Here is a 27,361-nt window from a genome sequence, read left to right as displayed (position 1 = left end):
TAAAATGTCACATGTTCTTTCTTCTAGGTTTTCTCTGGACCACTCTACCATAAAGCTGACACAGGCAACAGTTATCATGGGTGTCTTGGTCACTTTCCTCACTTGTCTCCTTGCATGATCACTGCCTACTCCAAAAAGATTTGCTACTCAGGGTAGAAAAAAAAAATTGATGCTCACTATATTGCGATATATTTTTTATAATATTATTATTATATACTTTTCAAGTCTAGAAGTGATTGAATTCAAATTCAATTGTGTATGGATTAAGTGAGAAACAATGCAATAACACTTTTATTCAACAGAGGGCAGAATGTATTTGTTGTTGATCTAATCATGAGCAGAGACCTCCATTTTCAGCAGACACAAGAAAAATTAGTGACGGACAATAGCTGGGTTAAGCAGCATTTTCAGAATGTCGGTAAAACACAATCACAAAATGACAGCGTCTCCACTGAGCAGTGTTACCAGTTACTTTGAAAAAGTAATCCAATTACTGATTACTCCTTGAAAAAGTAACTTAGTTACTTAACTGATTACTCAATTGTAAAAGTAACTAAGTTAGATTACTAGTTACTTTTTTAGTTACTTTCCCCAGCTGCTGACAGCAACCCTCTGCCACCTCAACATGACAGTGATACTTGTTTTGCCAAAACTCACTTTATAGTCACCCTTTCTTGACTTCAATGAAAATAAATACTTGTTTTATAAAAAGTAAAATAAAGACCTCTTTCTTGACCTCATACTTAACTGCTGACAGCACTGTAACAGTAAAACTTGCAATTTCTAACCTACATTGTTTACAAATGCAACTATTAAATTCTAACATTTTTCTAACATTTAAATTCTCTCTAAACATTTTACTTGTCGAAATTATTATTATAAGTAGTATTAGTAGTTGTAGTAAAAAAAGCTTCAAAACTGGACCTTTAATCTAGGGGTATTGTTGGGGGGGGGGGCACATGTTGGGGGGGGGCACATCCTTGCCCCACGCCCCCATTCCATCTGGATTCGCCCCTGCTTTGGCATTTAAACACAAAGAATGAATAACATTTATTTATGCAAAAAACATGACCAGATTTACAGGTAAGAAAGTTTTATTGCGTTTTCACATCATGTGGTCCTCAGAAAGAGAGTTTAGGTGCATTTGAGTGGAAAATAATGTTAGTGTCAACTAACACGGATCAGCTGTTTTTAACGAGCAGATACGGAGTGGCTCAGCTCAGAATTCTAAATAAAGGAGCAAAAAAGCATAAAAATGTGTTTGTAAAGCTCAGTGCAGGTGTGCTGTTGTCACCACACTTTACGAGGTGAGGACAAGTCATAGCTGCTGCAGAAAATCGCGGATGAAAAGCTTACAGCTCGCTTAAAGTGGGCAGTTCAGTCGAACCCCGACACCCTGCCCACGGACCAAGTTTAATGCTGCTATTGACCCACAATGCAAAAATAACAGTAACGCACAGTGACTTGGAGAAGTAACTTTAATCTGATTACTGATATGGAAAGATTAACGCGTTAGATTACTCGTTACTAAAAAAAGTGGTCAGATTAGAGTGACACGTTACTGGCATCACTGCCCACTGAGTGATGGAATGCGACTGCCGAGTTTTGTCTTCTAGCAATAACTGTAATCCCAGGGAGGGTCTTGCAAGAATTGTAATTCCAATAGTGACAGAAGGCTAAATCTGGTTGAATACCGCCATTTTGTTGTTTCAAATTAAATATTGCCATAACGTCATCTCTTATAGCGTTTAACAAGCTCTCCATCTCTTACTCTGTAGACACCATGCACCATGTATTTTAGAATGGGCTCATTTTAATGAAGAGAACGTATTTATCTGGGGGGAATGCCATAACGAATATTTTATTTTCCTTTTAATGCTGTTTGCAAGAATAAGCGTAGTGCACAGGCTAACATCCATAACATGTCTTGTAAATCACTTTCAGAGGTATTATCTGGTTACAAAAACAGCATTTTTTTTAGATTGAGAAGTGTTTATTTCTTGCTAACTTTAACAAAATATATCGTATCAGAAACATTAGATTTATACAGAAATAAGATGTTTCAAAGTGTTTTCCACCATCTTGGATTATTTTGAGAGAGCAGCCAGCAGACATCACTGTGCATCTGTACACTGATTGGTTGTCACCATGTGCTTCCCAGCATCTCTTGCACAAATCGGGGGAAGCCCCACATGATCTGTGACATTGCTATGGTTGCTATCACAGACTGTATGGGTCACTACTGTAAGCAAGGTTGGGTAGGATTACTTTGAAATGTAATCCAAAAGTAATCAGATTACAAGTAATCCAAATGTATGTACATCCATACATGTCATCCACATGTATTCTTTCAAAGTAATCTTTCCCAACCTTGACTGTAAGTAGTTCAAGGTCATCTGTTCATTTGAAATGTACCCCTTCAGGTGAACTATTTACTCATTTTTTCTAGACATGAATTTTAATCATAGTGGCAAAGTCATATTATGAATCCCATATTTAAAAGCTAACAAATAAAATTATAGTGGTTTTTTGACTTAAATCATAAAAATTTGAAAGGCCACACAGCTTTAACCCCTACCACCCACGTCATTTTGGCTTGTCAGTATCTCACAAATAAAAAGTGAAATTTCCCATGGATGGGATATACAGGCTTAGAAGGGATTAAGCATACTTTTAATGTGCTACTTCAAATTGTGCAGTTTGGGGAGTGATGGAAACCCACCTAGTGAAAGATCACGCTTGCATCAGGAGTTTCCTTCATGTACACTCTCCCCATCTTTGAAGATGGCTCACCACAGCGTGGTCATACTCTACACACTGAAAAAATGTGGAGTGATATTTACTTGAAAAACCCTAGGCAAGTTTTTTCACTCAGAAATTCCAAATAAATTTTACACGGAGAATTCTTAAGTAAATTTTACTTGCATATATTAGTTTATCTAAAAGAATAACTCAAATAACATTCACTAGCAATTATCAACTGAATATTTTCATTGAATTTTACTCTTACATTGAATTTAACTTTTACTTTTTATGAATAAAGACAGAGTAAAATTCAATGAAAATATTCAACTGATAATTGCTAGTAAATGTTACTTGAGTTATTCTTTTAGATAAACTAATACTGTATATGCAAGTAAAATTTACTTAAGAATTCTCCTTGTAAAATTTACTTGGAATTCCTGAGTGAAAAAAACTTCCCTAGGTTTTTTCAAGTAAATATCACTCCAGTTTTGTTTTTTGGTTTTTTTTCAGTGTATTAGGGTGACCAAACGTCCTGTTTTCCCAGGTCGTGGCCGTCCTGGGTTTTTTAGAAAGTGATGACAATGTCCTGGTTTTCAATGTTTTTCATTGGGTCATTAAATTGACCATCATTAGGGGAGCTGCTTATCAACAAAATATAGGTGAAATGGAATTGGAACAACTGGTAATTGGCAGAATGGGTCATTTTTGCTTACATTACACCCCAAACAAGTACTGATGAGATGATCAGGTCTCACCATTAAAATAATCAAGTTATTTGCCACTCTATAAAGCTAAAGGTTGGCTTCAGGAGCCCCGAGCTTTGACAGAACAGTGACAGAATGGCAGAACGGGCGCTTGTGTGGTGGTGCCATCTAGTGTTAGCGAGGGTAAATTTTCCAATATGGCGATCCGCTACTCCAGCGATTAGTGCTACTTTGGAGTTTGTGCTTTGAACCTAACGGGGGACATTCTGCTTTGTATGATAACATTTTATTACATTATCTTGAGATTGGATATCAATATCTTGAGAGTAGGTGTCATAGTAAGGCGCTGTTCTGTCAATCATTCCTCCAATTGTATTATCATTCCGGTTCTGCCAAGCGTTTTGGTTCCTCCGATTAGTACCTCCTGCCAACTGAGTATCATTTTAGTATCTCATTGCTGGGCTGTGTCCTGGTTTTATGTGATCAAAATACGGTCACCCTACTTTACATCATCTACCGACTTGTCAATGAAATAATGTTGGAATTACACACCTGACAATCAAATAGCTCAGCAACCGCTGTACAAGTACTTCTGGACTCAAAAAAATGAGGGACCACACACAACAAGTATTGTAATAGCTGATGTGGATATACTTTCCGTACTCCGTAATTAAAGGTGACAGTCTGCAGTACGAGTTGCTAAAATTATTTACCTTCATCTGTAATGTGCTTTGAAAGACAGCTATAGTGAGAAGGTCCGTGTCCAAATATATACGGACCTCATTATATCACAGTGACGCTCACTGTCACATTAAAGAAGCTGCAATCAGACAATTAGCACAATTTTTACTTCATGAATCACAATTCATCAATTACAGTCATAGTTGTGTGTTAATTTGGTGATGAAGTGAAAACTGTCTCAGTGTGAATCCTCTTGTGTGTCTGGACCTCACTGATGTTGTACCTGGACTGGGTGACACATTTTGAGCTCATACTTAACTGAAACAGTAGAAACCCGTGAGGATCCTCCACGGGCCTTTGCTGTGCTGCTCCCCTTCTTACGAGACATGCACTGCTAAGCTAAAATGATTGCCTGCAGTGAAAATAATCTCTTCACTGGTTCTGCAAAACTCAGCACATTTGACAGATTGAAGTGAAAAGAGAGCATGTCTGCCTACACGCCAAAATGAGGCTGCATCTTGGCATTCCTGAGAGCAGTAAGCGCACTCTGGCAATATAATAATGTGGTTATAGACCGGTGAGTCTCTACTTTTAATTTAAGTATTAAATGCAAAAAAACCCCCCAAAAAAACAGTCTGACTTCAGCAGAGTGTGGCCATCCGTGGGCCAGCGTTGTTTAAATACTTGCACTTGGGCTGATATTTTTCCGTATGATATAATAACAGTCTCCATGAAGAGCTTTGGCTTCACCTGTATGGCCTGGTATCCTGTTAGCGGAGCACTGCGGTAATAATCGTCACAGGTGTAAGAGAGGTTATGGCTTTTCAGTCTTAAACAAGCCCAGCAGTACCAATCCCAATACTGGAGAGGCTTGGATGAAGTCCAGAGGTTTTTTTTTTGTTTTGGAGCTCTGCAGGTCAGTGTCACGACTTGACCACCTTGGCGGGTTCAGCCGACTGCCGCACATCGGTCCACTCCTGCATGGTGCTCTGCAGCGCCTGGGTCTTCTCCTTGTCCACTTGCACGTAGTCCACCTTCTCATCAGATGTCACTGAGGATGTAGAGGGCTGTGGGGTGATAAATAAAGCAGAAATCAGATTCTACTGTGGTAAGTCAAAGATTTCTGCAGCCACCTTCACACATGCAGGGCTGGGCGATATGACCTAAAATTCATATCGCAGTGTAAACTAAATCCCTTCACGGTAGCAGTATATATATCGCAATATAAACTTAAGTGTAAAAATTATAATGGAAGTGTTTCTTAGAAAAGGTAAATATAAAAATAAATAATTAAAAAACAACAACAACAAAAACAGATATATCGTAATTTTGAGAATATTGTGCAGATCTCAAAACTACATCCACAATTTGTCAGAAGGTACATCTAAGTTGCAATCCTAGCTTTTATGTTTTGGTAAAAGAATTAAATAAATGTATTTATTGTTTGGTCAGTGGCTGAAGTTTCATCTCTTGAACACTAGATTTGCACACCCGCTCTGAATACATGAAGTGTGTTCAGGACGTCAGCATTTCCTCATTTCCAAAACTCAACATGAAACCACCAAAATAATAATAATAATAACAATAATAATAATAAAAATACTTAATTTACTCATATTTGAAGTCAGTCTGGGTAAATCGTCATTCTCTGGCTGATTCTGTATTTCTGCACTGGTTAAAAAAAATCCTTGCATTATTTAATGTAGCACTTTCTCCCCCTCTGCTGGAGCGTCCACTGAAATTAACAACGGTGTTGCAAATATTACATGTTACTGTCTCGGCTTTGCGGTGGTCAGCGACAGAACTTCATCTTACTCCTTGTCTCAGTGAGAGACATGCTTCAGCTCAGAACACCCCCCACCCCACCCCTCTGCAGCAGCAGTTCACACAGACAGAGTGGCCCTGTGTTCACACACAGACGCTTAACAGAGCAGTTTTCCTGGATCGAAAAACTCCGCGGGTGTTATCGCGATGAGTCAGTGGAGTCCAACTCTCTACTGTCGGCCAAAATTATACCGTGTACCGGTAAAACTATGTATACCGTGCACCCCTACACACATGCCCTTTGTCTGCTGTCGCTTTATGTCCAAGCATGGTGTTTGTTCAGTTGGCCGTGCAAATATTATTATCTTTAAAATCAGAGAGGACAATGCGCGTATACAGTTGGTACTGGTGTACCTTTTATTAATGCACTCCCCCTTCCGGTCCCCAAGGTTACCGTACAAAGGTTCCCCCTTAGTATACCTAACTCTACATCCCCCTTTCTGACTAGGAGATGCTGTTCATGAGAAGACAGAATAAACATAAAGCTCTTACTGATATTAAGATTCTCAACAAAAAGTTATTCACTTCCTCTGACTGTTTTACCTTAAATCATTACTCAAACATAACCCATTTAAATTGCATTAACTTCCATCTATCTCATTTAAGTAACCTTTTTACTGAAAATATCCTTAACCTGCTGCTATTAACAGTATTGTAACATCTATTTCAAATGTCAAAAATGGTCCTCACCATAACAGTAAACATTCTTTAACTCTTTTTGTAACCATATAAATCTGAAGTAAATCTTAATGGTTTAACAGTAAACCCATTTGACATTAACAAGTGGTTACATATACACTTTTTTATTCTTCAGATCTTTTCTTTTTTATTTTCTTTTTTGTTTCTTTTTGTATCTGAGTTCAGTTCTCCTCAGATTGTCCATGTCAGTCCAGCCTGGTTTAAGCCTCCCCGTTGCTCTGAGGGAAGTGGGGACTGGACGTCACATGGTCGAAGCCTCACTCCTGTGAGAATCTCCTGAAGTGCTCAGATGCGAATTGTGGCCCATTGTCTGAGCGCACCACGTCTGGTATGCCATGACATGCGAAGATGGATTTGAAGTGCTCGATCACGGCCTCAGATGTGGTGTGGGTGAGTTTGGCTACTTCAAAAAATCTTGAAAGATAATCCACAATGACCAGGTAATGTTTGTTGCTATCAGTCTGAAACAGGTCTGCACCGACAGTGGACCATGGTCTTACCGGAAAGTCTGTGGGTTGCAGCGTTTCTCTGAAGTTGACTCTCTCACGGCTACATGTGTCACAGCTCTCAATCAGTTGTGTCAGGTCTTTGTTGAGGCCTGGCCACCAAACTGACTGCTTGGCCCTCTCCTTACATTTTGTGAGTCGCAGGTGGCCCTCGTCCAGTTTCTGGAGCATGTCTGCTCTAAGCGATGCTGGGATTACTATTCTACAGCCGTAGAGTAGCAGACCGTCGTGAACTGTCAGCTCACCTGAGAAGGGCAGATAGGGCTGGAATGCTGGTTGGATGGAGAATTTATCCGGCCAACCCTCCTTGCAGTATGTTTTCAGTGTGTGGAGAAGAGTGTCTTTGTCCTGATGTGTCTATATTTCTTTCAGTCTCTTTTCTGTTGCAGGCAGGTTTGCAACGACAGAGTTCACATACAAATTCACCTCTTCCTCCTGCAGTCCATCAGCTGTGCTACGGACTGGTGCTCTTGAGAGCACATCAGCGGTGGCGATGCTCTTGCCTGGCACGTGTGAGATGGTGTAAGAGAATCTCATGAGCCGCATACGTAGGCGATGTATGTGAGGTGGCAGTTCGTCCAGACTCTTTGAGCCTAGCAAGGGAACCAAGGGCTTGTGGTCAGTCTCTACATGGAACTCTTTCCCAATCAGGAACTCAGCAAACCTCTCGCAGGCCCACATTGTAGCCAAGGCTTCCTTTTCAATTTGAGCGTACCGCTGTTCGGTGTTGCTCAGCGCTCTTGAAGCGTACGCTACCGGCTTCCAGTCTGTTCCACTTTTCTGCTGTAGAAGTACGGCCCCCATGCCATAAGATGAAGAATCTGCTGAGACGAGCATCTCAGCATTCGGGTCATATAGAGCAAGACCCGGTGTTGTTGTCAGCTCTTCTTTGATTTTGTCGAAGGCTTGTTGCTGCTGGGGCCCCCAGGCCCACATGTTGGATTTCCTCAACAGGTCTCGGAGGTCTCTATGACTTGCTATCCTGTTCTTTGAGAACTCACACTTGTCACTGAGTGTCACTCCAGCCTCCTGCAGTCGCGTCAATGCCTTCCTCAGCCTCTCGTCGTGCTCTGTCTGCGTCGCTCCCCAGATGAGCACATCGTCCATCTGACACAGAACCCCTTCCAGTCCTTCCAGGATGCGAGACATGCGCTTTTGGAAGTGTTCTGGGGCAGACGAGATCCCAAAACACAGGCGATTGTAGCAATACCGCCCTGTGATGAACGTGGTGAGGAGAGAGGACTCTTTGGAAAGCGGAATCTGCCAGAATCCTGATTTGGCATCGAGTTTTGAGAAAACCCTGGCGCCAGCCAGCTGTCCTAATGTGTGTTCGACGGACGGCAAAGGATGTTTCTCCCTCATCACTGACTTGTTCAGCTCTGTGAGGTCTGTGTAGATTCTGACCTTTCCTGTGCTCTTGGGCACCACGACCATGGGTGCACACCATGCTGTTGGCTCCTCCACCTTCGAAATCACTCCTTGCTGCTCCATACGACTCAGCTCCTCTTTGACCTTTGGCATGAGAGGGAGTGATATGCGACGTGGCGTGGAGACGGAAAAAGGCTTTGCACCTGGCTTCAGTACGATGGTGTACTCTCCCTCCATTTTCCCTAGCCCAGAGAAAAGCTTTGGGAACTCACTTTTCACAGTCTCTGTGCTGTCTAGGCTGATGTTCACTCTGGCGACCAGCTGAAGTGTCATGGCAGCTGCTCCACTGAGGAGTGGTGTGCAAAGTCCTTCCACGACATACACCTCCTCACGTGTGCTGTGCTTGCTGTTGCTGAGGGTGGCTGTGAATTTTCCTTTCAGCTTTAATGGTATCCCTCCTGGTCCATAGAGGATCTTTGTTGCTCTGGCCAGCTTGCTGAACTGACCCTGGACGTACAATTGTTCTGGGACTGCTGTTAACGTCGGCTCCAGTGTCTATTTTAAACACTGCTTTGTGGTTGTCCACTTTCACTTCAGTCATCCATGGGTTGGCCCCTGCATCCTTGGACACAGAGCCTAGAAACGCGACGTCCTCGTCGCTGTACTCATCGCAGTACTCAGCCACTGCTGCTACATTCACCGCTTGTCTCTTTTTTGTTTTGCACACTCAAGCGTAATGTCCTTTCTTTTTGCATTGGTTGCACACTGCGTCTCTCGCTGGACATTGCTGTGGATGATGCCCTCGAGAGTCTCCGCATCTCGTGCATTGTGCATTTTTATCCTGACCATGACCGGTCTTTTGAAATGGCGGTTTGGTCTTTTGTTGCTCCTTCCTGAAGCCCGTGGCGCTGGCACTGCGTGATTGCACACTGTCTACCTGCGTGTTGCATGCTTCTGCTTTGAAGTTCGTATTCAGCATTGTAAGCTGCTTTTCGACGCTTTCACTTTGCCATGCCTTTTCAATTGCAGTGTCCATCGTTAATTTAGAGTCCAATTGCAATTGTTCTGACAATTTTTTGTTTCTCAGGCCCATGACAAGACGATCTCTCACCATTTCATCGCGCAGAGCGCCGTATCTGCAGTGTTCTGCGAGGCAATGCATTGCGGTGTAAAAGCCGTCTACAGACTCGCCAACTTCTTGTATTCTCATATTGAATCTGGCCCTCTAAATTATTACATTCCTGCGAGCTACGAAGTGTCCATCCAGTTTGTCTACAACTGTGTCATACTTTGTTGATTGTGCAGGCGTTAAGTGCAGGGAAAGTAAGATGTCCTCCGCTTCTTCCCCCATCGAGTATATTAAAGCATTCACCTGATTCACCTCATCTTCTTCCGCTAGTCCAGAAGCGATGCAGAATCTTTCAAATCTTTTGATCCATTTCGTCCTGTCTTCGGGCTTGAACGAAAACTTCTCAGGAGGAGAAACTCTGTAGTTAGTCATGCTGCCGCCGTGTCGGGTATGCTAACTTGTTTAGCATAGAGGGTTCACTTGACCTTGTTGGTGCGATCAACTCGCGTCGAAAGTGCACTCCAAAACAGCACGCTCTACCTATCTAAACACTGGTACACTAAAACTTTTTAATCATAATAAATGTCCGACTTAACTTCTGACACCATGTTCAGTTGGCCGTGCCAATATTATTATCTTTCAATCAGAGAGGACAACGCGTGTATACAGTTGGTACTGGTGTGCCTTCTATTAATAGCACTCCCCCTTCCGGTCCCCCAGGTTACCGTACAAAGGTTCCCCCTTAGTATACCTAACTCTACAGTGTTGTGCTTGCAAAGTGCTCACACTGGGAATTATACTCTGTTATACTACAACACCAAATCAGAAAAAGTTGAGACAATATGGAAAATGCAAAAAAAAACACTGAACCTTACATTTACTTCTATTTTCTGGTATTTCACTGTACACAGTGCAAAGCAAAGACATTTAATGTTTTCTGTGGTCAAACTCATTTCATTTCTTAATATACAGCACTGTGCAAAGGTTTTAGGCACATTTGATACATCATAAAAGCATTAAAAATTCTGAAAGTGATAAATATTCATGAATAAATGAAATGTGTGATGAATTTCAACTTTAATGATAATCAATACGAAAATTGTGTTCTATTTTCATAAGAATTTTCAGTATATAAGTCACAGGACCTCAAAAGTATTTTTAGGATAGCGCGACTTAAAGTATGAATAATTGTGCTTTACAATAATTTTAATATTGTATGATCATCTGTGTTTGAGTGGTATTCTACTGGCCAGCACACTTACAAAAAAATTATTATTATTATAATCTATATTATTATGGAATACAAAAAAATAGCTCACATATGCGCTTTTGTTAGAAGTGATTTTGTGTTGACATGCCATTGAAAAATGGGGAGCATCAAACACTACTTTAATTATAACCCCCCAAAAAAAGGATTGTGGATATTTATTGTAACTATAAAGGTTAAATCAGGGGACGAACTTCTGAATTTTTCAAACAGTATGCTCACTGTACGACAAATAGGTGTCAAGAAGGTAGTTCTCAAAAATGGAGTAATCACACTGGATGGAGACGAGTGAGGGAAGCCACCAAGACACCCAGACAAGTGAGTGAATTATGTTTAAATATGTACAGGTTTGACAGCTTTACGTTATTAAATCAAGAAAAGAATTTCTCGCCAGTTTAAAATTCTAAGATACCTGTAGTGTGAGTCATCATAATCCAAATGTTCGGTGCCTATGATGATACTGTAACAAGTAAAAATCTCCAAATAATTTTCACAAACAATCTCATTATAGACAAAATTTAGTTTGAACTATTTTAGAATGTGAATTCCTAAGTATCTATATTTAAATTTGGACTTTTAAGAATTCTATTTAATTCTAATCTTTATTATGGTTCCAAGTGGTTGTGATACTATAGAACTTTGATACTAATTCAATATATCTAAAATGTCTTTTTGGACATATCAAATGAACATACTAAACATCAATATGAAACTGTACAGAGACAAAACTGGAAGTACGACTCATTAAAATTAATCTTGGAAATTTTAAAAATAATTGCCCGGTGTATCGGGTACTGAATGGGCTTGCACCACCACCTCTTAATGAATTTATTAAAAAAAGGAATAGTGAGACTAGTACTCGGTCCACAGTGCGGGGGGATTGTTTGGTACAGTTTCGACAGTCTACATTTGCACAAAATGTGCTTTCTATCAAGGGTTGTTCCAGATGGAATGCTCTACCAATTATAGTTAGAGAAAGCAACACATATGTTTTATTTAAGAGGGGACTTAAAAAATGGCTCCTTGGTCAGCAAAACTGTGAACATTAGTTGAGATTTTAGATGAAGAAGAGGATACAGAGGAGTGTGTATTTTTTTTTTATGATCAGCACTTTAACATGTAGGCACTTTAGCAATAGTGTTGATTTTGTGTTATTTTGTTTGTTGTCATGTTAATTTGTTTATTGTAGTGTTTGTCTTGTAATGTGTTATGTTGTGTTGTACTGTATTGTATTATATTGTATTCTTTGTATGGGTCATGTATGTTTTGTGTTGGTGGTAATTTTACCCCATGGGATTGCGGATGGAAAATAGCTTTGAGCTAAATCTGGCATATTTACAGTACTTGTTTTCTGTTCATTAATATGCACTGTCCCATTCAAATAAATGAATAAATGAAATGAAATCTTGTGATGTAGTATGTTCAATCTTATTCTTGCTCGTCACAATTTTATGAAGACATTTACAGAATTATAAACATCTGAACAACTTAATTTGTTTCCTATATCTGCTTATTTCAGTTAAGGGTCATGGGAGAGCTGGAGCCTATCCCAGCTGTGATTGGTTGAGAGGCGGGCTACACCTGCGACAGGACGCCCGTCTATTACAGCGCCACATGTAGACAGACAAACACATTCACACTCCCATCTACAGTTAATTTAAAGTCACCAATTCACCTTACCTGCATGTCTTTGGATGCATGAGAAAGCAAAAGCATCCAAAGGAAACCCACACAAACATGGGCAGAACATGCAAAGTCTACACAGAAAAGACCAGACGGTAAGTGATCCCAGGACCTTCCTGCCGTAAAGACAATGGCAATAACCACTAATCCACCGTGTCGCACCATCTGGACAACTTATAACTTGTAATTTTATCTGGAGATGTCTTTGATGAGCTACCCAAAAATCCAGTTCATGACATATTTAACGTTCAACACATGACTAGCATCATTGGTGCTAACTGGCAACGCCCAAGGGGGCATCAAACGTCATCTATTGTGCCCCATGTGAAAGTTGAGAACTAGTCATGCGAGCTTTTCCTCAAATAAAGTTTTAATATTAATCAGTAATATAAAGGAAAAGTGATAACAATGCAAACCCATTATGTTTTTGTTGAAATAGCATGATCAAAGTCAAACATTCCACTTTCACCCTGCTGTATCTGTAGGGCAAAGATGGCCGTTTGTACACTAAAAGTCATTTTGCTTTTTGAATAAATCATGATGAAAGGTTTACATATTGTGCTTGTGTAATATGAAAAAAAAAAATGAGAAGGACTTTCGGAGCTACTGTGACTTTGGACAAAGTGATGTGAAATAGAGGTGGCCTGCGTCAGATGATCCTGAGGCGCAGACGTCAGCCCTGATGAGTGAGCCTCTGCTCTTCTTTTGAATGGTTCTATTCGTAGTTTCATGACGTGCTCACTGAGACCGACTATTGTCCAGCCTTCACTGTTAGCCTGAATACTTTTGATTTGCAGTTCTCTGCATGAACAAAAGTGGCTGCTGCAAAAACATGTGCCAAAGTGGATAATTTATAACAAGATGTTGGTACAAAGGCCAGATGTAGTTTGACAGTGGCTTCAACAGTTTGAGGATAAAACTGGAATTGCCATGTGTAATTTATTTTTCTGCCGTCACCTTCTATCTTTTTTAACCTTTTATATGCCTTTGTATAATACTCTGCCTCTGCCTTGGATGTTGTGGCCTTGGCCTTGAGGTGGTGTGATTCGGTCTTGGCCTTGGAGACCCAGGACTTGGCCTCGTGAGAAGGTGGACTCAACTACAACACTGGGCGTTTCCGACCATCTCCACTGGCATGTGAGCAGACTCATGAAGGAACTTTGATTCAGATGGATGTTTGAAACAGTAAAATCCAGTCAATTTGATGGTAATGTTAGTTTGTATGTGTGGGAAAGCACATATAAAATGTGTTTACTTTTCTATGTGGGCTGGGTGATCCAGGCTGGAAGTCCAACGCCAAGTAGTCTACGTTCCCGCTCTTCCTCGGAGCCGGGCTGCTGGTGCCACTAACCACTGGGGAGGTAGACGCTGGGTTCTGCTAATGGGGACAGTGAGGAGAGGTTTACTCACACAAGGTGCAGCATGCCAACAAGTGGATCATCAAAACACACCATGTTATTTTTGTTTTATATTAAAGCATCACTTAACATACATACATACATCTTCAACTACTTATCCAGGATTGGGTCGCAGGGGCAACAGCTCCAGCAGTGGACCTCAGACTTCCCTTTCCCAGCCCATATTAAACACCTCTGACTGGAGCAGGCCCGGCGCCAGAAAAAAAATATTAAGGGGGCGATGAGTTTATCACAGGGGGCGGGGTCGCCCCCCCCAAAAAAAGTGCACACGGGAGGGGATGTGCCTCTGAGCATGCATAATGAATTGGGTGTGCTCCTAGAAAGCTTGTGTATTTAGGCTACACCGTTGTAAGACACTGACTAAGAGTAAAGAGTGATGACAGTATTTTTTAATTATTATTTGAACGTATAGACCCTCGGTCAAGTGATCTCCTGCATACCACAAAACCAAACCAACAACTGAGCTGAGAAACGACACGAGACAGTAGATTAACCCCACATACAGCCCTCCATCACAAGTGCAAACACAGCGCAATTGGGCATGACAGTCACACAACAGGTCAAAGATAAACCTTTCATGTAGATACACAGTGGTCCCTCGTTTATCGCGGGAGTTACGTTCTAAAAATAGCCCGCAATAGGCGAAATCCGCGTTATTTTTTACAATTATTATAGACGTTTTAAGGCTGTAAAAACCCCTCACTACACACTGTATACACTTTTCTCAAACAGGCATTAACATTTTCTCACTTTTCTCTCGTGTGTAAAAAAGTTCAAACCTTAGTAGAAAAATAAGACCAACCTGTTTTCAGGCCCAAACTTTTGTTTGAGAAATAAAAATAGAACGTTTTCCTATAAATAATTATGATGGCTTTTAGAACTAACAAATTTAATTTTAACGATCAACCTACGAGGTTGGACACATAAGAAATTATTAATAGTGACTGACCAGTATTTCACAGTTCCTCTGATCGCGCCTCTTCGTCCTGGCGCTGCGCCACTGTCGCGCCTTTTTCCACTCACACCTCGCTGCAGGTGTCTTTTTCCGAGTGAAGAACACAGTTATGGGTAGTTGTTGGCGCTCTTTTTTCTTATAAACAGACACGCAGAACACAATGCGTGTGCTGTCCCTTCGCGGTGCTGCAACAGGTGTCCCGTCCTCTCGACAGAACACCAGCCTGCTTGATGAGGACGCAGAGCACAATGCCCTGTTAAAAAAAAAAAAAGCATGCAAAATTGGACTAAAAAAATCTGTGAAACTGCGAGGCGCTATATTTTCCAGTATTTCTTTTTCTTTCACATCCGAGGGGGCGAGGCTGATGACGTGAGGGGGTGTCGCTCCTCAAACGCTCCCTCGTGGCGACGGGTCCGGACTGGAGGCTCCTGTGGTGTTCCCAGGCCAGTGTGGAGATATAATCTCTCCACCTAGTCCTAGGTCTTCCTTGGGGTCTCCTCCCAGATGGACATGCCTGGAACACTGCCCTAGGGAGGTGCCCAGGAGGCATCTACCAGATGCCTGAACCACCAGATTCAGGTCTGGGCTCTGGCTGACATTCACCGAGTTGTCCTGAAGCCACTCCTTTGATATCTTGGCTGTGTGTTTAGGGTCATTGTCCTGCTGAAAGATGAACCGTCATCCCAATCTGAGAGCAAGAGTGCTCTGGAGCAGGTTTTCATCCAGGATGTCTCTGTACATTGCTGTATTCATCTTTCCCTCAATCCTGACTAGTTACACGGTTCCTGCTGCTGAAAAACATCCCCACAGCATGATGCTGCCACCACCATGCTTCACTGTAGAGATGGTGCCTGGGTTCCTCCAAATGTGACACCTAGCATTAATGCCAAAGAGTTCAATCTTTGTCTCATCAGACCAGAGAAATTTGTTACTCATGGTCTGAGAGTCATTCAGGTGCCTTTTGGCAAACTCCAGGTTGGCCACCATGTGCCTTTTACTAAGGAGTGGCTTCATGGCAAAGGCTGTAAATACTTATGTCCCTGTGATTTCTTATTTTTTTTATTTTATTTTTAATAAATTTGCAAAAATCTACAAACTTTTCACATTGTCATTATGGGGTATTGTGTGTCGAAGTTTGACGGGAAAAATGAATTTACTACATTTTGGAATAAGTCTGTAACATAACAAAATGTGGAAAAAGTGAACCGCTGTGAATACTTTCTGGATGCACCATAAGTTCCAGGAGCTCTCAAAATAGTATAAATAATAATAATAATTATTATTATAATCATAAAAAATGTATACTCCAGAAAATATTCTACTATATTTTTCAGTTTTTCTCAAGCAGTTCACTTAACTGTTTGCAACCACAACATAGACAAACAGCACAACCACTGCACCACAAATCCTCATAAACAACAAGTCCATTGTTTGGCTAATGTGGTGAGAGTGGGGGGCTGAATGACATAAAAAAAATTATTCTAAAAACAAGCAAAAAAAAAAAAAAAAAACTGACAAAAAAGAAAATTTTAAGAGAACAAAAGAGCATAAAAGACAGAGTCTTATATTTGTCCACAGTCATTTAACTTCACCCTGGTAGGTTGCTCCTCTGAGCTTCCCTCAAGTTGCTATGACTCACCATAGCCACATAATTCTCCTCGCTGTCTGCAGAGTCGGTGCTAGTGATGCTTTGCGTTGAGATAGGTCGACAGTACTGGGAGGACATGGAGTTCATTGCAGTCCTAAAGCAAAGCAGACTGTGAGTGCTTCCAAGAGCATAGGAACACCATCTGTGCCATCAAACTGTCTGTCCGAGGACAAACCAGCCCGAATGATTTATCAGAGACTCACATGGGCCGAGTCCACGACATGGTGACCGGGCTCTTAAACGGCAGCTCGTCAATAATCCCACTGTTCTTCAAATCAAGAGGTGTTGGCTTTGCTGTTACAAAACAAAAGCAAACAGTATTAAGAAAAAAATCTTAAACACAAAGACGAATGCAGGATTAATTCCTTAAATTAAAACAATCGTTCAAAAAAAGGTGATTTTTCATCTGCTGGCAAACACTCACATTTCCTGTTGGGTTTGAGGTTGCGGTTGATGGGTGGCGGAGTGACATCGCTGAGACGGCCGGGCCTGTGACACAAGGAGGCGCTGCTCCCCTTGCGGGCAGGTAATGTTGCAGAGAATCCTGGGAAATCAAAGTGATGTGGCCCCGGGCTCATCGGAATGTAGATATTCTTAGGACTATCAGCCTGGGCAGCGCTGAGTGGCGAGGAGCCGGGATTCATAGGCACATAATTGTCATCAGAGTTACCGCTGTCTGAGCGAGTCAGCGGGGTTTTGGTTCTCTGGTACAGACAGACAGAGAGGGGAAGCAAATCTGTTAGACTCTCTGGATTAACTGACACAGGAAAACTGCAGAATCCGAATAGTACAGCAGGAATGAATTTTGGGTTATTTGGCATGACCCCGGTTGAAACGTATTTCTGCTCACCACAACCAGATGGATTATTGGATCTGGATGATTTCATTCAGACACTGAAATATTAAAGATAAGATGTTACCTCTTTGTCAAATTTATGATATGAACCAAAAATGAGCTGACTGTTGTCAGGAAATTAGTGTAGTAAAAAAAAAAGTCGAGAGCCCAGAAATTGGTCCAGATGATGATTATGAAGCTGTGCTGATCAATTGTACCCTCTGGTCAAATTTTAAAACCAACCAGAGGAATATCACCAGAAACCATCAGAAACAGATGCCAAAATGATGAAAACTTCTCACCTATACAATTTAATTGAAAAAGATAACACAATTCGCTCGCTAATCTTTGAAAAGGCCCTGTGGCACATTTTGTTTGAAATGTTCTGGCAAATCAGAAACACTAAATGAGAGACCAGAGGTTCATATGACAAAAATGGCCTTATCTCCCAACGGTGGTATCAATCAATCAATCAATTTTTTTTTTTTTTTATATATAGCGCCAAATCACAACAAACAGTTGCCCCAAGGCGCTTTATAAACAAAAATATTCTAGAATACAGGCCTGAAACCACATTACGCAGGTTATGAAGGTATACACAGTGCTTAACTTCAAGGAGCTGTGATGGGTGCACAGCAAAAACACAATATCCCTGTTCACATGAAAATGCAACACACTCCGTAAAGTGCTATCAAGAGTACGCTGCCAAAGCAACATGTGCCAATGCTGCATTCATGTGACCTCGCAAAAAGTTAACTTTTTAAGTAACCATCAGAACCGGGGCTTACTGTTTTACCATAATGTAAAAACTCTGTTGTGTCTTTCAGTGAAGAATATTATTATTCATGACAATTGTTAGATAAAATGTACTGTACAAACATGATTATCATTTATTATCATTTATTACATCTGCTCTTTGAAATTGTTCTTTTTGTATCTTAAATTCTGCAAACTGTTTCTCTCAGATATTCCCAGATAGATAGCAGAGCTGCAGGAGCCAGGTCAGCCTGTTTACGGATTGACATTTAGCAAGCTTCAGCAAAACCACTCACTCTGTACCTAAGATCGGAATGATTCAGTTGATTGCAAACGTATCTGCACATGACTAATAGCACATGTTGTAACCGTGGACTCATGTAGCCCCCACCCTTATCTTTGTTTTTTATACACAATAAAAGGGCCTCGCAGAGAATGACACAGTTGGAGAACTGCACTTACAAGCTGCCAGCTCTGCTGTGTCTCCCCTTTGCAAAGCTCACAAAAGATATCCCAACTCTCTGTCTGAGTTCTTGTCTCAAGTATCATTTCTTGTATGTCTAGGTGAGGTCAAGCCTGACAACAATGAAAAATGGCTACATCTCACACTATCAACTACTCTGCCACTGGAGGTGACAGGAAATAACAACATGTGAATGCAGCATTACTGTAAAGACATACTGGCCAATCACAAACCTGGAAAAAAGGATAAAAACTCATTTACCTTTTCATGCAAACACTGAAACTCCAGTTTTAAAAAATCTTTTCTTTGGCCAGAGTTTTGCAAAAACTTGAAGAGTGTTTTCATGTAGATGAAAGGCCAAAACAGAGAAAAAGCCACGTTTTAGAAAAACACAATACAAACATTAGATTGCGTGTCATGCAAATACTGAAGTGAACATCCCCCAAATGAACTTGACTGTACGCCGTAGATCACAATAAGTCCTTCAGTGTTTAGATTTATTCACTGAAACCTGTCAGAGCTTTCCTGTGGCACGTCACCTATATCGCCTGAAATACTCCACAATGCACAAAAAAAAAAAAAAAAAAAGTGATCTTCATGGTTTTGCTCTCACAGCATCTTTCTGACGGAGTGCAGTAAAAACAGAGAGAATGACTCACCAGGTAGGAGCTGAAGCCGTCGTGAACAGACTCAACAGACTGGCCCGAGCTGTTGTAATGGATGGGACGGTGATGGCTGTTCGTTTCAAAGGAGGATCCTGTGGAGAGACGTGAAGGGAGAAATCAATATTTACTACTGCCATAACATCTGAAAGATACATGGACTGCGCCACGAGTCAGATGCTGCTGCAGTGAAAACAGATTTTTGGAGTCAATTCCCTGATGAAGCAGAGTGACATTTCATTAAATGCTCCAGTGGGTTGTAATGAGTGCATGTTGATGCAGTCAGCACAGGTGTGTGAACAGCCTGCAGCCTCACTAACAAGAGGTCACAGGTCATTTTTCTGTCTCTGGTGAGATGAGGCGCGAGCTTGTGCTCGGTAGCACAGAGAACACAGCATACTGAGTGGCCATATGTTGTATCCATGTGTTTTTCTTTTTTTTTTTTTGCTTTTGCTTATCAGTCTGGAACGAGGCATTCTGAAGCGCTGCACGGTTTGAATTTCATTACTGTCTCGACAGAACACCGCGTGCTGGACTGGTGGCTTTGTTTCTGCTCTGCCGCTAGCATCAGCAAATGACAGAGAGGAAGAGGGAACGGGTGAGTAAAAAAGGGAAAGGAAGTGGAAGTTGAAGTGATGATGTCGCAGTGGGGAAAAAAGGAAAGAGTTGAAATGCATTGAGGTCACATTTGAAGAAAGAATGTTCAGGAGTAGAGCAATAAAAGCGCAGTGACACACCTCTGTGCAAACGGATGTTCTCGACAGCAGGAAGAGTATTTCTCCGTGAGATGACTGACACGGCAGACGTCACCTCTCCGTTCTGGCTCCCCATGGACTGCGGACTCCCCCACTGACTCTCTGAGCCCTGGCTGGGTTTGGGGGGTCTTGGCGGAGGAGCACAGGAGGACTCCAAGCTGGAGAGTGTCAAGGCGTTGTGATTCTTGTCAAACGTTCGGGGAATCTGGTAGAAGGAGCCAGGCGGTGTAGGAAGATCGTAATTGTCAGGCGGATGCTCGTTACTGTGCATGGTGGCGAGAGCATTGCAGGGCGTTTGAAAGGTGTAAACCTCCTCGTTCTCCAGGTCCAGCTCGCCGAAGCTGCTGTTACCAGGTGCTTCGGAACTGTACCCGCGCGGCAGCACGTAACAAGCCTCCTGCGGGGAATCATCATGCAGCGGTAGCTGGTGTTTCCCAGGCTTTGGGAGGCTGTAAAAGCCATGCACCTGAGCGCCCACACCATTTACACAGTGGGAAAATCCATGAGAGAGCTTCTGCATGGTAGAGTCACTCCCCACAAACACGCTGCTTCTTGTGGCCTGGGAGAAACTGGCACTCCTGAAACATACAAGCAAATACAATTTGTGTCAGGCCAGCTTTGTGCAGAGCGTAAAAAGGATCACAGTGTGCAAATTCAATTTTCATTCACCTTTAACCCTATTTACACTCTAAAAAACAACACGTGAATAGCACATATGGTATATGGCATAAAAGGAGGCTGTCAGTATAAATAGGTTTAACCATTACATATGGCTGGAGGCTCACGTTAAAAAAAAAAAAAAAAAAAAATCACCATTTACACCGGACTGAGACCCATAGAAGAGCTACAAGACCATGACATGTTGTCATGGATGGTCTTGGATGGTCGCCAGTTTGATCTGTTATTTGAGTTTAGACCAAGCATGCGTTGTGACTGAATTGTGCGAGTGAAATATATGTTAATATCCACAATCAGTGACGCAACCCCGTGCAGAGTCAAGGTCAGGTTGGGAGTCAGTTGGGACCTGAGAGAGTTAACAAGATCGATTATGAGACCCATGTAACTTTTAACCGGTCGCACAACTGCTGCAAGTTTTTTAAACATTTCAATACACCGATGGGGAGTGATGGCGACCAGGACGGACGCCTGCAATCCCGATGAGAGCCAGTGAGAGTGATGGCGAGCAGAGAACATTTTTCGGTCGCACATCGGCCGTGGACTTGGTGTAAATGGGGTTTAAAGTCCACAGCTGTACAACTGTGTGTAAAACCTCATGTGGGCCTGAAACAGCTCCTGTCTGACTTATGTGAAACACATAACAGATGTCCATATATGGGGAAAAATAGAGAGCTCTAGCTATGTGTGATGCCCCCACATTGTCTGACCAAGAGAAAGGTAGCGATGCTCCAAGGGAGACAGAGCGTGGCAGGCAACCGTACATACACACACAGAAACAGGCTTTGTCTTGTTGACAGACTTAAAAAATATTATGGAACGCATCCCATCATGGTCTATTTTTGCATTACAAACTTTCATATGAAAAACGTCTTTGTCACTCAGGCCATCAGACTGTACAACTCCTCACTCGGGGGGAAAGAGGGGCAATAGGAAGACAGAGGACGGGAAGGAGAAGAACAGTAGTAGTCACTATACCAGTATTGATCAGAATCTCTCGTATTTATATTGTGTATTTCTATTTGCAAACTGTTTTTCTTTTTTCACTTTTGATACTCTGTGTGCTTCTTACCCTGTGTTCTGCATACAATGCTGCCGGAACCTCAATTTTCCTGAGGGAGTCTTCCCAAGGGATCAATAAAGTTCTATCTAATCTAAGATAATCTAATATGTGTATACCCACTTACTCCAATCAAGGGCCACAGAGTGGGTGGCCGGGGGGGGGGGGGTGTTGGAGCATATCCCAGCATTCACAGGGCATGAGGAGGGATGGGCAGGATGACAGTGTGTTGCAGGGCCACATAGAGACAGAAACACATTCACTCACACCGACAGTCATTTTAAAGTTTCAGATTCACCGAACCTGCACATTTTTGGAAGTGAGAAGAAGCTGGAGCACCCAGAGGGAAGCCACATGAACATGCATTCAAACATCATGCAGAAAGTACCAGGTGGAAAGCGATCCCACAACCTTCTTGCTGTGAGTCAACAGTGCTAACCACTAATCCCCCATGCCACCCTTTAAATCAAATATGCAGTATTTATATTTAGTAAATGTCTCCTCCAGACAGATGCACCATACTGTTAGTATTTCTTAATGACTGATGTAAATGAAGACCAGAACACAGTCAATGGTTTGGAAATGTTCATGGATCCATCTTCTGAGTTGTCAAAAGAAAACTGGCTGTAAAAGTGATTATTAGTATGCACTCAACAAAAATATAAACGCAACACTTTTGGTTTTGCTCCCATTTTGTATAAGATGAACTGAAAGATCTAAAACTTTTTCCACATACACAATATCACCATTTCCCTCAAATATTGTTCACAAACCAGTCTAAATCTGTGATAGTGAGCACTTGTCCTTCGCTGAGATAATCCATCCCACCTCACAGGTGTGCCATATCAAGATGCTGATTAGACACCATGATTAGTGCACAGGTGTGCCTTAGACTGCCCACAATAAAAGGCCACTCTGAAAGGTGCAGTTTTATCACACAGCACAATGCCACAGATGTCGCAACATTTGAGGGAGCGTGCAATTGGCATGCTGACAGCAGGAATGTCAACCAGAGCTGTTGCTCGTGTATTGAATGTTCATTTCTCTACCATAAGCCGTCTCCAAAGGCATTTCAGAGAATTTGGCAGTACATCCAACCAGCCTCACAACCGCAGACCACGTGTAACCACACCAGCCCAGGACCTCCACATCCAGCATGTTCACCTCCAAGATCGTCTGAGACCAGCCACTCGGACAGCTGCTGAAACAATCGGTTTGCATAACCAAAGAATTTCTGCACAAACTGTCAGAAACTGTCTCAGGGAAGCTCATCTGCATGCTCGTCGTCTTCATCGGGGTCTCGACCTGACTCCAGTTCGTCGTCGTAACCGACTTGAGTGGGCAAATGCTCACATTTGCTGGCGTTTGACACATTGGAGAGGTGTTCTCTTCACGGATGAATCCAGGTTCACACTGTTCAGGGCAGATGGCAGACAGCGTGTGTGGCGTCGTGTGGGTGAGCGGTTTTCTGATGTCAATGTTGTGGATCGAGTGGCCCATGGTGGCGGTGGGGTTATGGTATAGGCAGGCGTCTGTTATGGACGAAGAACACAGGTGCATTTTATTGATGGCATTTTGAATGCACAGAGATACCGTGACGAGATCCTGAGGCCCATTGTTGTGCCATACATCCAAGAACATCACCTCATGTTGCAGCAGGATAATGCACGGCCCCATGTTGCAAGGATCTGTACACAATTCTTGGAAGCTGAAAATGTCCCAGTTCTTGTATGGCCGGCATACTCACCGGACATGTCACCCATTGAGCCTGTTTGGGATGCTCTGGACCGGCGTATACGACAGTGTGTACCAGTTCCTGCCAATATCCAGCAACTTCGCACAGCCATTGAAGAGGAGTGGACCAACATTCCACAGGCCACAATTGACAACCTGATCAACTCTATGCGAAGGAGATGTGTTGCACTGCATGAGGCAAATGGTGGTCACACCAGATACTGACTGGTATCCCCCCCCCAATAAAACAAAACTGGACCTTTCAAAGTGACCTTTTATTGTGGACAGTCTAAGACACACCTGTGCACTAATCATGGTGTCTAATCAGCATCTTGATATGGCACACCTGTGAGGTGGGATGGATTATCTCAGCAAAGGAGAAGTGCTCACTATCACAGATTTAGACTGGTTTGTGAACAATATTTGAGGGAAATGGTGATATTGTGTATGTGGAAAAGTTTTAGATTTTTGAGTTCATCTCATACAAAATGAGAGCAAAACCAAAAGTGTTGCGTTTATATTTTTGTTGAGTGTATTTAGTTTGTCCAGTTACATATGGGCTTGGAAAATGGCTAGTCTATGTATAAAAATGAGTGCAATTTCTAATTTGTTAATGGAATATATTTGATAAACCCCAGGAATTAAAGATGAATCCCCTCGCGAAAAGTACACCTTGAATGTTTTATTTCAGCTCAGTTGCGGTGGTGTACAGAGACAAAATTTCAAAAAATGTTCATTTACTAATATGATCCATTTAAAGTCACAGTTTATATTTTTGTTTTCTTGGTGGTGTGTCATGGGGGTATAATTACTTTGTGCAAATGTGCATTTTAAAGTAAATTTCAAGAACCTACTACATGAATGTTAATTCATACACAATGCAAAATAAAACAGGCATTATTAAAAAAAAAAAAAAAACAAAAAAAAAAAAAAAAACAGGATTTAGAATGATACAAATCAGGGAAATGGGGGGTGGGTGGGATATTTTATATTCACGCCAGCCTGCCTGGAACAATAAGAGAGAGAGAAAAAAGTCAACAACCTTCTGCTGAAATATTTATCAAATTGGTCATATTAACCACTAGATGGCAGTGCAGTACTTCAGAACAGATTGGTGAGTGTATAGTTCAACACATATTACAAAATGCAGTTTTGCGTAAGTGTGTGAGCAGCTTCATATCAGTATGCATATACATTTGATTTAGTATTACAACCATCTGCTTTAAAAATAAATAAAAATCCAATTTGTTTTAATGTTTTCAACCATACTGACATGGAGAAGGCATCCATGTTCACAGGGAGAATGCTATGACTTTCCCACAGTTTGTCAGCCTTGGTCAAGCACCCCGGGGACACAGCTCATTTATTCTGGTTCCTTTGTCAGGCTTGACCTTGAGTGCCAGCACTACAGCGCCGACATTTCAGGACAGTTAGCTGAGCAATGGTCCAACGTAATTCAAAAAACGAGACGACGACTCAACACTAATCTCAATGTGTTCCCACCACCACGTGCCTCCAGATGCTTACACTCAATGTTGGTGAAGAATGGAATATATGAGAAAGGAATAATTCATCAATATAATGTAGTTACTACCGACACAACATCTCACTCGTCTTGACTCGCTGTTTCGTGTCAGTTGCTTAATCAATTCTTCAAAGCAGCATTGAAAGGCTCTGGTGTCTCCTCTGGATTTGAATCATTAATCAATAACTTTGCTCATCACTCTCATGTCCAACGTTGGGGCCGTGTGGGTGCTTTTTACAGAGATGAATTCACCAATATCATGAGTGATGGTGTCTCAGTCCTGACATGAATCACGCTCAGTCACCAGATGCCCGTCTTAATTAGCGGACCCGCAGAGCCGAAGCTGGCGAGGGAGTGACGGGAGTACCTGCATAATGCCCGTGAGATGGATTGTGAGAGGTGACTTCCGGGGTTTCACAAGGGTCTGGCACAGCACATTTATGCATAAATCCTGCAACTGAAAAGTAATTTCTAGAGAGTCAATTTCAATTCATTAATGTAGCGCCAAATCACAACAAAGCCTCAAGGCGCTTCACACAAGTAAGGTCGAACCTTACCAACCTTACCAGGCAACAGAAAAACTTCCCCTGATGATTTGAGGAAGAAAAATCAAGCAGACCAGACTCAACTGCTTGGGCCATGCTACCGACACAATTTACAATACGAATATACAGGAAATTTTGGGAGACCATGCTGCTGTCCAGGACGGGAAGCTTGCAGAAGAAGACATCCACTCCCACTTATGGATGAAGCTGCACCTCAAACAGAAAGAAAAAAACAGAATCAGGCGGCAGAAAGACAACAAATACAGTATAATTTGTCACCATTAAGTAACAAGAAAAACAGAAGAAATACTAAACCTAGTCTAATAGACATGATGAATTAAAGTCTGTGCCGAACATTTCAATTCAATTCAACTTCAATTTATTTTCATTTATATAGTGCTAAAGCACAACAGAGTTGCCTCAAAGTGCTTCACACAGGTAAGGTCTAACCTTACCAACCCCCAGAGCAACAGTGGCAAGGAAAAACTCCCTCTGAGGAAGAAACCTCAAGCAGACCAGACTCAAAGGGGTGACCCTCTGCTTGGGCCATGCTACAAACATAAATTACAGAAATAATTCACAGAACAATTCATGGACGAATATACAAGAAATGCGGTTGGTGCACAGGACAGGAGGGTCGCCAACACAAATACAACTCCCATCTCTGGATGGAGCTGCACCTTAAACAGAGAGAAAAAACAGAATCAGGCATCAGAAAGACAAAAAAATACTGTATAATTTGCCAGCATTAAACAACAAGAAAAACAGAGAACTACTAAGGTGATAGCCGGCCACTACCCTTAAACTTCACTAAAAGACCCAGAATTTAGGTAAAGTTGAGGCCGCAGCCCGCTCCAATTACTAATAAATGAATTAAAAGAGTAAAAAAACAATGTTATTATTATAGATGCCTTTTGATTCATCAAAGCAGGACTGGCAATGGCCGCAAAAGCTGACATGAATGCTAACGTTAAACCTGGGAGTGAATTTAATATAAAATACTCAGCCCTTGTGTTCTCCAGCCGCATATATAGCTGACCCAGGCATGAACATCCACATACATAACATACGGTATATGGCCATATCATCAAACCACTTTCATCAGTTAAATTAGTTTCCTAGAAAGTATTGGGGTTGGAAGTAAATAATGCATATAAGATCAAAGTCCAGATTTCAACTTTACTTTAAGGGTATCTATATCCAAATCAGGTAAACAGTGAAGGAGTTGCAACACTTTTTTTAATCTATGGTCTCACCTTCTTCCTTTTAAGAGGCCAAAAGTAACTGAAGAAACTTTTCACTCAGTGAACTATTCTGAATACTCTTTTGCAAGCCCTCTGCAGTCACTGGCTGCCTGACATGGGTACATGATGGGTTTCTTATCTAGTGATAGTCTGCTAGGCTTCCTGTGCAGCTGTCTTCTTTGACTAAACGAAAAAAAGTCTTGGGTCGCGGCCACAGTGTGTATGGGGTCATTGTTCAACCGTACTGTGCAAGACTTTTGAACTATTTGGATTGATGTAGAATTGTGTGGCTACTTTTACCAATCAATGTAACTCCTTCTGGCCTTCTCTAGTCTCACTCAGTGCAAACACCGTATCTGTGGTGCTTTCTTGGCATGAAACCACATCACTGCTTGCAGATCGTTACCTCTTTCCTCATCTTCTTTCCCATAACTTCTTGCTGTGGCTGATCAACTGTATGCCTCAGTAGTTACTGCAGCTCTGCACATCACATCACCCTTGTTCTTAAAAACTGGAACCAGCACAGTTCTCCACTCCTCA

The 27,361-nt window shown here is 41.8% G+C and overlaps 1 protein-coding gene across 1 annotated transcript in view; it reads right to left on the bottom strand.

Annotated features, from left to right (window-relative positions):
* Positions 1-4,692: 4,692 nt before the first annotated feature.
* gab2 (GRB2-associated binding protein 2) overlaps positions 4,693-27,361 on the bottom strand; it is a 211,015-nt gene continuing 188,346 nt past the window's right edge. The window contains exons 4-10 of the mRNA XM_034168473.1: positions 20,021-20,616; positions 19,281-19,378; positions 16,992-17,271; positions 16,771-16,861; positions 16,559-16,661; positions 13,802-13,924; positions 4,693-5,197 (exon numbers count right to left, since the gene is read on the bottom strand). Coding sequence (XP_034024364.1) covers positions 5,054-5,197; positions 13,802-13,924; positions 16,559-16,661; positions 16,771-16,861; positions 16,992-17,271; positions 19,281-19,378; positions 20,021-20,616 — 1,435 coding nt within the window. The 3' untranslated portion in view covers positions 4,693-5,053. The remainder of the gene's footprint in view (positions 5,198-13,801; positions 13,925-16,558; positions 16,662-16,770; positions 16,862-16,991; positions 17,272-19,280; positions 19,379-20,020; positions 20,617-27,361) is intronic.

Source organism: Thalassophryne amazonica, chromosome 4 (genome assembly GCF_902500255.1).
Source record: "Thalassophryne amazonica chromosome 4, fThaAma1.1, whole genome shotgun sequence".
Taxonomy (NCBI): Eukaryota; Metazoa; Chordata; class Actinopteri; order Batrachoidiformes; family Batrachoididae; genus Thalassophryne; species Thalassophryne amazonica.
This window is presented reverse-complemented; position numbering and strand designations above follow the sequence as displayed.